Source organism: Pleurodeles waltl, chromosome 3_1 (assembly GCF_031143425.1).
Source record: "Pleurodeles waltl isolate 20211129_DDA chromosome 3_1, aPleWal1.hap1.20221129, whole genome shotgun sequence".
Taxonomy (NCBI): domain Eukaryota; kingdom Metazoa; phylum Chordata; class Amphibia; order Caudata; family Salamandridae; genus Pleurodeles; species Pleurodeles waltl.
The window spans coordinates 1,675,009,864-1,675,022,386 of NC_090440.1; the positions used below are offsets into that span (position 1 = coordinate 1,675,009,864).

Below are 12,523 nucleotides of genomic sequence, written 5' to 3' on the forward strand. Positions count from 1 at the left end.
CTGGTTTGTAACACTAGTTTGTCAGGGAAAGAAAAGACACGGATAGCTGACAGGCACATTGTCAACACAGGCTAGAATGGAGACCCCACTGAAAACTGGAGAACAAGCTTGAAGTCCCATTGGGGCATGGAAAAGGGAGATAAAGGATGCAGATTAGTCAATCCCTTTAGGGACTTCATCACAATTGGGGATTTGAACAGGTAAGGCTGGTCTGGGAGACATAGGAACACGGATAAAGCCTCGACAGGGCCCACCACACACACTTTCTGGGTTAGAGAGAGCACAAATCTGAGGATCTCGTGCACCACAAAACACATCTATTCCATCTCCCAGAAAATACATATTTTGTGGCAGGCTGGTGAGTGGAAAAGATGACATCCTCGTCTTCTGGAGGCAGCTGAAAGGAGCGTAAATGTCTCTGCTCAGTCTCCAGGCATGAAGGTGGAGTTCTTGGATGCTAACATCCATTCCCCATTGACTGAAATGCGTCCCCCAAAGCTCTTGATAATGGAGGTAGAGGACTGCTGGAACTGAGCACTTTTTGATGAAGCATACAAATCCACCTGAGAAGTGCACCACAGTGCAAAGATATACAGGAGTACAGTAAAGAAACCCCATTCGTGATCAGCAACATAACACAGGCTTAAGCTGTCGGTTCTGATATTCAGAAACCCCACAAGGTGACTGGCTGTCAATAAGATCCCTTGGTGGTGTGCCTAAGACCACAGGCTCAAAGCCTTGTAACAATGGAGTTGAGAACTTACTGCCCCTTGCTTGTTCATACACTACCATTGTGTTCTATTGTCCAACAAGATCTGGATGGATCTGGCACAAATGCAGGGGAATAAGGCCTATAGCAGCAGCCGAACTGCTCACTCTGATATGAAGCCCCTGCTACTAGATACCATAGGTCCTTGATCTCCTGATCCTCCAGATGTGCTCGGCAACTTAGATTGGAGACAACAACTGCAGCCATGACTGGAGTGGACAGAAGGACATCCTACAGAGAAGGTTCCCCTCCTTGCTCCACCAGACCACCTTCACACAGGGTTCAGTGAGACCACAAAGTTGTCTGACAGATCTCACTCATGCTGGAACCAATGCTTTCAGCGCCACAACTGCAGAGCCTCTTGTGCCAATGAACATTCATGACCAATAGAATACAGGAAGCCAGCACACCTAGACCATCAGGACTAGAACTTGCACACATTCCTGGAAGAATGGAACCATCACTTGGATGTCTCAGCTCCTCAGAGAAGGATGAAAGGCAAGGGTAAGTGTACAGTATGGCCTCCATGAACAGGAAACATTGGAAGGGCCCCAGGTAAAATTTGGGCCTGTTGATCGAAAAACCCATATAGAACAGCAAAGCTGCTATTGACTGCAGATGGTGCAACACCATAATGATATCACAGACTATCTGAGATGTGCTGCAACTACCAGCATCACCTTTGCAAAGACTTCAAGTGCCAATGTCAAGCCGAACAGGACTACCATGAACTGGTAGTTGTGGAACCCACTACAAAATGCAGGTAATTCTGATGCAGCCGCAGGATTAAAACATGAAAGTACACATCCTTCAAATCGCGTAATACCATTTAGACTCCCATTTCCAACACCAGAAGGACCTGAGCTAGGGTCAGCATCTTGAACTTCTCCTTCCTGGGGAAAAAATGGAGGGGCCCAAAGTATAACATGGGACAAGACTGTCATCCATGTTGGGAACAAGGACATATTGTGAGTACCAACGTGTATAATTTCCTGCTCTGGCACAAACTGCACCACTCCCCTTTAAGAGTAGTGCTGTTGTCTCCTGCTGTAAGATGGAAATGTGATCTCTAGGAATGGAGGAAGGATAGGGAGGGGTAAAGAGAGGAACCAGACGGAAGGGTAAGGGATACATGGGATAACCTTTCACGATTTGAAAGACCCAAGTCTGAAGTAGTGGACTTCTAGGCCTCTCGAAAGGAGGACACCTGGCTTCCCCACACAATCTTGGTGCTCTGAAAGTAGCAGGTTAAGGCTGCATTCCTGACTGGGCCAAGTAAGGACGAAGAGGAGGAGGAGAAAATAATTGAGTGCTGAGACACACATCCTTTGGTTTTGCCTCTACCTCTGTACTGTCTGATGAGGGGATTTTGAGGCTACTGCTCCTGGAATTCAGCCTGTCAGTGGTGAAAATTGAATGCCGACGTGATGCCTTGAAAGCTATGAAACTGCCTGTATTCCCTTTGAAACTGATGTTGTGGACCTAGGGATCTAGCTGTTGCCCTGCTTGCCTGAAGTGTTATTCAGCTGAGTTTGCACACTCAAGGAAAACCATGACATGCGTAACCAAGCATGCAAGCATGCTGTGATAAAGGACCCAAGGTTCGACCCACCGAATTGGCAATGCCCAGTCCTTATTTATTTATATACCAGGAGGCATCTTGCCCATATCGGACAAACTCAGTAAAATGACCTTTGAGGTTTTCAGGCACATGAGACAATGCAAATTGTCCATAAGTTACAGAGCATGTGTAAACTGCAAGGAGAGGCACAAGGTGTTCAGGGACTTGACAGCCATGCTGCTAGCAGAGAATGGTTTATTTCTTCGTGCTTGGATCCCAAGGGTAGGTCGCTCCCCCTTCCGCTGCAGCTCCTCCAGGTTCCTGAGTTCCTGAGACCCACCCCACAGTAAGTACCTCCCACCTCCCAGCCCCTCGTTCTGCCCCGCGCTACTCACCCTTTCTCCTGCTTCTTTTCCTCTTTCCTTCTTCTCTGTTCTTCCTCCTCGCTCCTCGTTTGTATTCTTCTTCTGTACTCCTCTTCTCCCCGTCTTCTCTCCTCTTCTCTTCTTCCTCATCTTCTGCTGTGGTATTCTGCACCCTGTTTCTTCGTTTTTTGTATCTCCCTCCGTGTTCTTCTGTGTTCTTCTGTGTTCCTCTGTCTTCTTCTGTGTTCCTCTGTCTTCTTCTGTCTTCCTCTGTCTTCTTCTGTCTTCCTCTGTGTTTTTCTGTCTTCCTCGGTGTTCTTCTGTCTCCCTCGGTGTTCTTCTGTATTCTTCTCTGTTCTTCTGTCTTCCTCTGTCTTCTTCTGTCTTCCTCTGTGTTCTTCTGTATTCTTCTCTGTTCTTCTGTACTCCTCTCTGTTCTTCTGTGTTCTTCTGTGTGTCTTCTGCTCTTCCGGTCTTCAGTCCTTCCGGTCTTCTGCTCTTCTTTTCTTCTGTTCTTCTTTTCTTCTTGTCTTCTGCCTTCGGCTCTTCTGCCTCCTCCGTCCTCTTCTCCCCGCGCCTGCCCTCCTGCTCCTGCCTCATTCCCCTCCCCCACTTGCATCCCCCCCTCTATCTCCCATATCTAACCCGTTCACTTTCTACCTCCCTCACTCCTCCTATATACCTATCTCTCCATCTCTCTATCCCACTATCCAACTCCCTCACTCTCCACCTCCTCTTATCTTCCTATCTTCCTATCTCTCTATCTTTTTCCCTATCTATCGATTTCTCTATCTACCTTTTCTCTCTACCTATTTCTCTATCTCTCCCCCCCTCCCGCCAACCCCTCTATTACCTATCTTCCTATCCCCTCACTCTACCTCTCACCCTCACCCACCTCTACAACCCCCCCTCCCCTTTCTTCACAACCCTACACCTATCTTTCTCCCTAATCTCCTAAACCTCCTAACACTCTCCCCCCTCCACCCTTAGACCCCCCTCCCCCAGCTCTTCTCACTCTACCTGTCCCCCCCCTCCCTCGCGCTTTCCCGCCGCGACCTCCTGCACGCCCCCGCCCTCCAGCTCCCATTCGCCCCCAGCTGACCCCTCCCCCCCTCCTACCTCATATGGCGGCCGCTGGCAAGCCCGTCCGCGCCTGGCCCGCGCCCAGCGCCATGACCCCTGGTCCCCAGCGCTCCCAAGCCCCGATGATCCGCTATGACCCCACCACCCTCCATGCCCTCAACCCAGGACGCTCCAACACCTGCTTCCAAGCTCACCCCAAACGCACCCATGGACCCTTCGCCTGCAACTCCTGCAAACGCATCTTCCACCACGCAACAACTACGACCACAAGCCCACGCGCCATCAACCACCTCAAGTGCATCCTAGTCAACGCTCGCTCCGTTCACAAACACGCCGTTGAACTCTGGGACCTCCTAGACTCCACAGCACCGGACGTCGCCTTCATCACGGAGACCTGGATGAACGCCTCCTCTGCTCCAGACATCGCCACCGCCATCCCCGAAGGCTACAAGATCTCCAGGAAAGACCGCACCAACCAAGTAGGAGGAGGCATCGCCATCGTCTTCAAAGACTCCATCAGCGTCACCACCTCCACTGAAGACTCCCCTCTTGCCGCTGAACACCTGCATTTTCAGATTCGCACCGACCCGAGGACCACCCTCAGAGGATCCCTCGTCTACCGTCCTCCCGGACCTCGCGCCCCTTTCAGCGACACCATCGCCGACTTCATCTCCCCGCACGCCCTCGCCTCACCGGACTACATCCTCCTAGGCGACCTCAACTTCCATCTGGAACAAAACAACGACCCCAACACCACCACCCTGCTCGACAACCTCGCCAACCTCGGCCTCAAACAACTGGTGAACACTGCCACCCACATCGCCGGACACACACTCGACCCTATCTTCTCCGCCAGCAAACACGTCTTCTTCAGCCACGCCTCCGCCCTTCATTGGACCGACCACAGCTGCGTCCACTTCACATTCCGACGCGAGACCCGCCACCTCTGCACTCAACCCATCCCTCGCCGACAGTGGAACAAGATCCCTGAAGAGCAACTCTTCGCCGCACTCGCCGCCAACCAACCCACCCTCACCACCGACCCCAACGTCGCAGCCCTCAACCTCACAAACTGGATCTCCAACTGCGCAGACAACCTTGCTCCCCTCAAACGCTCGCAGCAACAGAACAACACTAAGAAACCCCTCTGGTTCTCTGACACCCTCAAAGAATCAAAGAAAACTTGTCGCGCACTTGAGAAAGCCTGGCGCAAGGACCGCACCGCTGACAACATGGCCGCCCTCAAGAACGCTACCCGCAAACACCACCACCTGATCCGCACTGCCAAAAGGAATTTTTTCACCGACAGACTGGACAAAAACAGCCACAACAGCAGAGAACTCTTCAGCATCGTCAAGGAGTTCTCCAACCCCAGCGCCAACGCCAACGCCGTCACGCCCTCACAGGATCTATGCGAATCCCTCGCCACTTTCTTCCATCGCAAGATCAGCGACCTCCACGACAGCTTCGGACACCAGACCCAACCTAACACCACCGAACCCACATCCCCGACCATCACCCTCAACAACTGGACCCACATCAGCACGGAAGAAACCAAATCCATCATGAACTCTATCCACTCCGGCGCCCCTTCGGACCCCTGCCCGCACTTCATCTTTAACAAAGCCGACAACATCATCGCCCCGCACCTCCAGACCGTCATCAACTCTTCTTTTTCTTCTGCTACCTTCCCCGAATGCTGGAAACACGCCGAAGTCAACGCCCTACTAAAGAAACCTACGGCTGACCCGAGCGACCTGAAAAACTTCCGCCCCATCTCCCTTCTGCCTTTCCCAGCCAAAGTAATAGAGAAGACCGTCAACAAACAGCTGACCACCTTCCTGGAAGACAACAACCTGCTCGACCCCTCACAGACCGGATTCCGAACCAACCACAGCACTGAAACTGCCCTCATCTCAGTCACAGACGACATCAGAACCCTGATGGACAACGGTGAAACAGTCGCCCTCATTCTTCTCGACCTCTCGGCTGCCTTTGACACTGTCTGTCACCGCACCCTAATCACCCGCCTCCGCTCCACCGGGATCCAAGACCAGGCCCTGGACTGGATCGCCTCCTTCCTCGTAAACCGCTCCCAAAGAGTCTACCTCCCTCCGTTTCGCTCAGAACCCACTGAGATCATCTGCGGCGTACCTCAAGGCTCATCACTCAGCCCGACACTCTTCAATGTCTACATGAGCCCCCTCGCTAACATCGTACGCAAGCACGACATCATCATCACCTCCTACGCCGACGACACCCAACTTATACTCTCCCTCACCAAGGACCCCGCCAGCGCCAAGACCAACCTACAAGAGGGTATGAAGGACGTCGCAGATTGGATGAGGCTCAGCCGCCTAAAGCTGAACTCTGAAAAAACTGAAGTCCTCATCCTCGGCAACACCCCGTCCGCCTGGGACGACTCCTGGTGGCCCACGGCCCTCGGCACCGCACCGACCCCCGCAGACCACGCCCGCAACCTCGGCTTCATCTTGGACCCCCTTCTCACCATGACCAAGCAAGTCAACGCCGTGTCCTCCGCCTGCTTCCTCACCCTCCGCATGCTCCGCAAGATCTTCCGCTGGATCCCCGCCGACACCAGAAAAACCGTGACCCACGCCCTCGTCACGAGCCGCCTGGACTACGGCAACACCCTCTACGCTGGGACCACCGCCAAACTCCAAAATCGCCTGCAACGCATTCAAAACGCCTCAGCCCGCCTCATCCTCGACGTACCCCGCAACAGCCACATCTCCGCACACCTGAGACACCTGCATTGGCTCCCAGTCAGCAAAAGGATCACCTTCCGACTTCTCACCCACGCACACAAAGCCCTCCACGACAAGGGACCGGAATACCTCAACAGACGGCTCAACTTCTACGTCCCCACCCGCCTCCTCCGCTCCTCTGGCCTCGCACTCGCCGCCGTCCCTTGCATCCGACGCTCCACGGCGGGTGGGAGATCTTTCTCCTTCCTGGCGGCCAAGACCTGGAACTCCCTCCCCACCAGCCTCAGGACCACCCAGGACCACTCCGCTTTCCGGAGACTCCTAAAGACCTGGCTGTTCGAGCAGCGATAACCACCCCCTTTGTCCCTAGCGCCTTGAGACCCGCACGGGTGAGTAGCGCGCTTTATAAATGCTAATGATTTGATTTGATTTTATTTGATTTGATTTGATCCCATGCCGGAGAGGGAATTAGCTAAGGTTTACAAAACTTACCCCAAACAGCAAGATGCCTGAATCGCCAAACTCTCAGGCGATGAAAGGGCTCATAGGAGTGAAGAATCATAAGGGGCAGGCCAGTACTGTCTTGCCACTGACCTACTTACAGCTGGGCGGAAAAAGGTTTCTCCAAGACCGCAAGCACCAGTTCTAGCAGAAAATCATTAAAAAGTAGGAGTGTTCTGAAGAAGGCACTGAAGGTTGCAGGACCTGCATCAAGACATTTGCCTTCACAGTAGTCAATAAGAAGGGCTAGTTCTAACACCTCTGCAGCCTTTCCTGCCACAGAATGGAAGAATGTGACATCCGGAGGAGGAGGAGGGACACAGGGAAACTCCACTGGTAGAAGTAAGGCCAGCAAACTCCAACACTTGGTCAGCAGTGCCCCGATTCAATCTAGTCCTGTTCGTACCCAAGAGCTGCCCATATGAAGTACCACTTGTTAGATGAATCTCTCTCCCAGCGGTGAAGCCTTAAGAAGCCTCTGGGTCCCTCTTCTGGACCTATGCTCTTTCAAAGAATGCACTGGCTCCGAATATGAGGGGCGCTACAATGCCAGAGGCATCAATATCAGTACCGGCAGAGACGTAGAAGGCAGAGGAGATGGTGCTGCAGCCTCGAGGGCAGAGCTATTATCGATTCCATAAGCAGTAATGAATAGCACTGCACTGAAGAGAAGAAAGATGGAGCATGCTGCAGGAGGCTGATAGTTCGAGGCTGAATGACACCAACACTGATGTAAAGGAAATTAACATATTCATGCCACATGGGCCTGAAAGCATGCCACAAGGGTCTGCACTCTGGAGAAAAGCCTGAACATAGCTATGAGGAACACCACTGGATGTGACCCATGAGGCGGGAAAGTTGGGGAATGCCAACATTGTCACAAAGACCCTGTTGAGTTGGGTAGGTGCGGCCACTGGCTCCAGGGGTGGCATCTGTAATCAGCCAGTTCAAAGGGCTCTAAAGACACCAACTCCAGCTTGGAGGATGACAGAGCTACCTGTGGGAGTAAGATTGCGCTGAGGTGACCTACCATTTGAAGAGTGCCTAATGTTTTTTGGGCCTGCTCCCAGAGTGTGACATCAGCGACCTAAAGCTGGCCCAAGAACAATGCTGGCCAAGTTTGTCCTCGAGCCCCCTCCCCATCATATGAAGCTTGGCCTTCCTCTCTTTAATTGCCTTAGCAAGAACACTTCGGCGAGACTTGCATGACTTGGCGTCAAGGTCCGACTGCAGGCAAACAGTAAGGGTCTGCGATGGACATCTGTCCTTCCCAGTCCCTAGAGTGCTTAAAGCCTGAGCACTTCTGGGGAGACATCATTTAGCACTGCACAAAACAAAAATATCTGAAGAATTCTGAAATGCCAAGGCATGAAAATTAAAGAAGTGCGAGCTCCAGGATGGGCGCTGTATGGACTCTAATGTTGCAGGAGGTCACTTCCAGTGCCAACATGGTTTCAGTGCCCCCTAAATGCTTCGAGAGCTCTGAAGTTTCCAGGTGCAGTCTGATGCCTGGAATTATTCAAGCGGTAAGAAATCTGCAGGTAGAAGCATCCGTCAGAATCAAATATACAGACGTAGCACTGTGAATGGTGGAATTTTTTATTTTATATTCATGGAAATTAAGTTACCTGTAGCTCAGGAATGGACAAAAGCTCTTCCCAAACTTGATCCACTTCATTCAATGCAGCCTCCGTTACATTAAGAGGATCCTGAAAAATGGGATCGGGATCAATTGTCACAGCCTGAATAGGAGCAATGAAGACTCTCTGGCTTTCTGGACAGGAATCGAGCACCAATGGTTGAAATGTGCTTGCAGGAGCCTGCAAAATATTGTGCAAAAAGCTTTACTGTAAAACAACATGGCCAGTACACTTTCATTCAGCCACATGAGATTAACTCTAAATGAAGAAGAGTAACGGCTGTTATATACCCAAGGTACTGACATTTTTTATTAAAACTAATTTAAAACCAAAAAACTATAAATGAGTCACATAATAGCTGCTCTCCCACAGCATCTTCCTCGAAAAACATGGAACAGGAACATTTCTTCTCAACACAAGGACGTGGATGAAGATGGATTGTAACAACCTGAACAACAACAGCTACTACACAGACCAAAAAAAAAGTTCCCACCCCTTGAAATTGTATTAATGTACAGAACAAAAATAACAGAAGTCTTTAATATGCTTTTATTCCCAGTCCGTCTGATATGGTATGAAACTGCTAGTAACCTCACATATATAAATTCTAAAAAGAATTATCATAATTTGAATCAGGCATTTTAGATTTGACTGTAAGCATTTGATAATGGGCCTACTGTCCCTTTATGACAGCATATCATTCACACAGCCTTTCCAGAACGCAGACCCGTGAGATAGTACCAGGTGTAAAATGTACTTAACCTCACTTGCCCTCATTAAGAGTCAGACTGAGCGGTATCCCACCTGGGGATATTGCTCCACCCGATCACCACTGGTTAAGCTGTTTCCACATGCCAGTTTTCCAGTTGATGGAAAAAACAAAGACCCAATTTTACCAACTCGTACTTTCAGCCAGTAAAATCGCATGAGGCCTTTTCTCCAATAGCAGCCATGCATCTGTCCCTGTCCCGAGCATTTTCTTCAGCATGGGAGGATCTCTCATGCTCTCCCCTTGCCAGGGCATCCCATATCCCTTCTCTGCCAATTCCCATTACTCCCCTACTGCTCGGAGCAGGTAATAAATGTGAGCATTAACACCACCCGTACAGGGAAATTTGCGCATAATTTTGCCTGGTAAAAACAGGTTTCCAGAGTTATAACCCATTCTGGGAGTATTTAAATTGTAATTGCATCTACTGGAGGGAGGGGGTTGTTACGGCACGGTAAACTTGATTTTCTGTGTGCAGGGTGCAACTTGTAACAAAGCCAACAATATCGTAATTACATCCAGACTAACTTACTCCTTCATTAATACAAGGTGCACAAAATGAGACAATTTAATAATAATCTGTAAAACAAATTAGGTGTGCTAAAATTGTGTTAGGTGGGTTACACTAAAGCACAGGCAGACATTGCAAACCCAGGGCAAACTGAAGGAGATCACAATTGTATTTGACAAAGACCTTGTATTGGCGAAAAGTCTATTTGCACCACCACACTGCATTCATTGTGTCTAATTGATCTATTATGATTATATATCTCACATTAATTTAATTGCTAAGTGCAGCCAACAATTGTTGAAATCTCCAAAAAGGAAGGGAGAGTTCAGAGAACTAGCTTTCTTATCTCTTCTCTTTGAAATGAACTTCATCACCCCCTTAGAGTAGATCCTTTTCCCCTTGGGTTCAGAAAATATCTAAAATCTCACATTTTCTCCATTCAACTTCGCTGGAGGGCAGGTAAAGGAATGATCAATCACATCACAATAGACAGAATAGATTTCTTTGTTTGGAAATGTATCACTTAATGGTGTGCTGTTGAGTACAGTTGTTTACTAGTATAAATGAACAAGTTACTTACCTTCGGTAACGCCTTTTCTGGTGGATACATTAGCTACTTGTGGATTCCTCACCTCAAGAATTTTCCCCCACGCGGCAGCCTCGACAGAAATTTTCTTCTAGCTCTGCACGTCGACAATGACGTCACAATTGCCCGACTCCACGCAACACCGCATGACGTCATCCAGGCAATAAGAAGCCCTCATCGACATGCAGACGTCAGTTATCACCATTTTTTACGTGCCTTTGAGGCGATCAGGTGAACATTGAGTTTGCAGAGAAATATAATTACATCAAATAAAATTATATATTAGCAATAGTGCCCATGCAATGGAGTAAATATGTATGTACATAATGTGTTTAAAAGTAATATATTTACAAATTTACAAATGTACAAGTCTAATTTTTCTCAACTTAAGAACGGCTACAGGCTCCCGGGGAGGTGGGAGGGCGCATGTGAATCTGCAGCGTCTCATGCCACGAACAGATGTACACTGGGTAAGTGACATTTTCCGTTCGATGGCATGTGTAGCTGCAGATACACATGCTGTGCATAGACTAGTAAGCAGTTATCTCCCCAAAAGCGGTGGTTCAGCCTGTAGGAGTTGAAGTTGTTTGAAATAAAGTCCGTAATACTGCTTGTACTACTGTGGCTTGCTGTGTTGTTAACACATCCACGCAGTAATGTTTGGTAAATGTATGAGGCGTAGACCATGTGGCTGCCTTACATATTTCAGTCATTGGTATGTTTCTGAGAAAGGCCATGGTAGCACCTTTCTTTCTAGTTGAGTGTGCCTTTGGTGTAATAGGCAGTTCTCTTTTTGCTTTTATATAACAGGTTTGAATGCATTTAACTATCCATCTGGCAATGCCTTGTTTGGATATTGGATTCCCTGTATGAGGTTTTTGGAACGCAACAAACAATTGTTTTGTTTTGCGAATTTATTTCATTCTATCTATGTAGTACATTAGTGCTCTTTTAATGTCTAATGTATGTAATGCTCTTTCAGCTACTGAATCTGGAAAGAATACTGGGAGTTCCACTGTTTGATTTAAGTGGAACGGTGATATGACTTTAGGTAAGAATTTAGGACTTGTTCGTAGAACTACTTTATGCTTATGTATCTGAATAAAGGGTTCTTGTATAGTAAATGCTTGTATTTCACTTACTCTTCAGAGAGATGTGATAGCTATCAGAAAAGCTACTTTCCATGTTAAGTACTGTATGTCACATGAGTGCATTGGTTCAAAAGGTGGACCCATAAGTCGTGTTAAGACAATGTTGATGTTCCACGAAGGAACTGGTGGTGTTCTTGGTGGTATAATTCTTTTTAGACCCTCCATAAATGCTTTTATGACTGGGACCCTGAATAATGAAGTTGAGTGTGTAATTTGCAGATAAGCTGAAATTGCGGTGAGATGTATTTTAATGGATGAAAAAGCTAACTCTGACTTTTGCAAGTGTAGTAGGTAGCTGATGATGTCTTTAGCAGATGCGTGTAATGGTTGAATTTGATTATTATGGCAGTAATAAACAAATCTTTTCCACTTATTTGCATAGCAATGTCTTGTGGTTGGTTTCCTAGCTTGTTTTATGACCTCCATACATTCCTGTGTAAGGTCTAGGTGCCCGAATTCTAAGACTTCAGGAGCTAGATTGCTAGATTCAGCGATGCTGGATTTGGGTGTCTGATCTGTTGTTTGTGTTGAGTTAACAGATCTGGTCTGTTTGGTAGCTTGATATGGGGCACTACTGAGAGGTCTAGTAGTGTTGTTTACCAAGGTTGTCTTGCCCAAGTTGGTGCTATTAGTATGAGTTTGAGTTTGTTTTGACTCAATTTGTTTACTAGATATGGAATGAGTGGGAGAGGGGGAAAAGCGTAAGCAAATATCCCTGACCAACTCATCCATAACGCATTGCCCTGAGAGTGGGCCTGTGGGTACCTGCGAAGATTTGGCATTTTGCGTTTTCCTTTGTTGCAAAAAGGTCTATTTGTGGTGTTCCCCACCTTTGGAAGTAAGTCTTTAGTTTTTGGG

General features: G+C 48.4%; 1 protein-coding gene across 2 annotated transcripts in view; it reads right to left on the reverse strand.

Annotated features, from left to right (window-relative positions):
* NFE2L2 (NFE2 like bZIP transcription factor 2) overlaps positions 1-12,523 on the reverse strand; it is a 166,148-nt gene that overhangs the window by 17,253 nt on the left and 136,372 nt on the right. The window contains exon 4 of one of the 2 annotated variants that reach the window (XM_069225419.1): positions 8,637-8,828. The exons of the other annotated variant lie outside the window; for it this stretch is intronic. Coding sequence (XP_069081520.1) covers positions 8,637-8,828 — 192 coding nt within the window. The remainder of the gene's footprint in view (positions 1-8,636; positions 8,829-12,523) is intronic. 2 annotated transcript variants of the gene reach the window in all.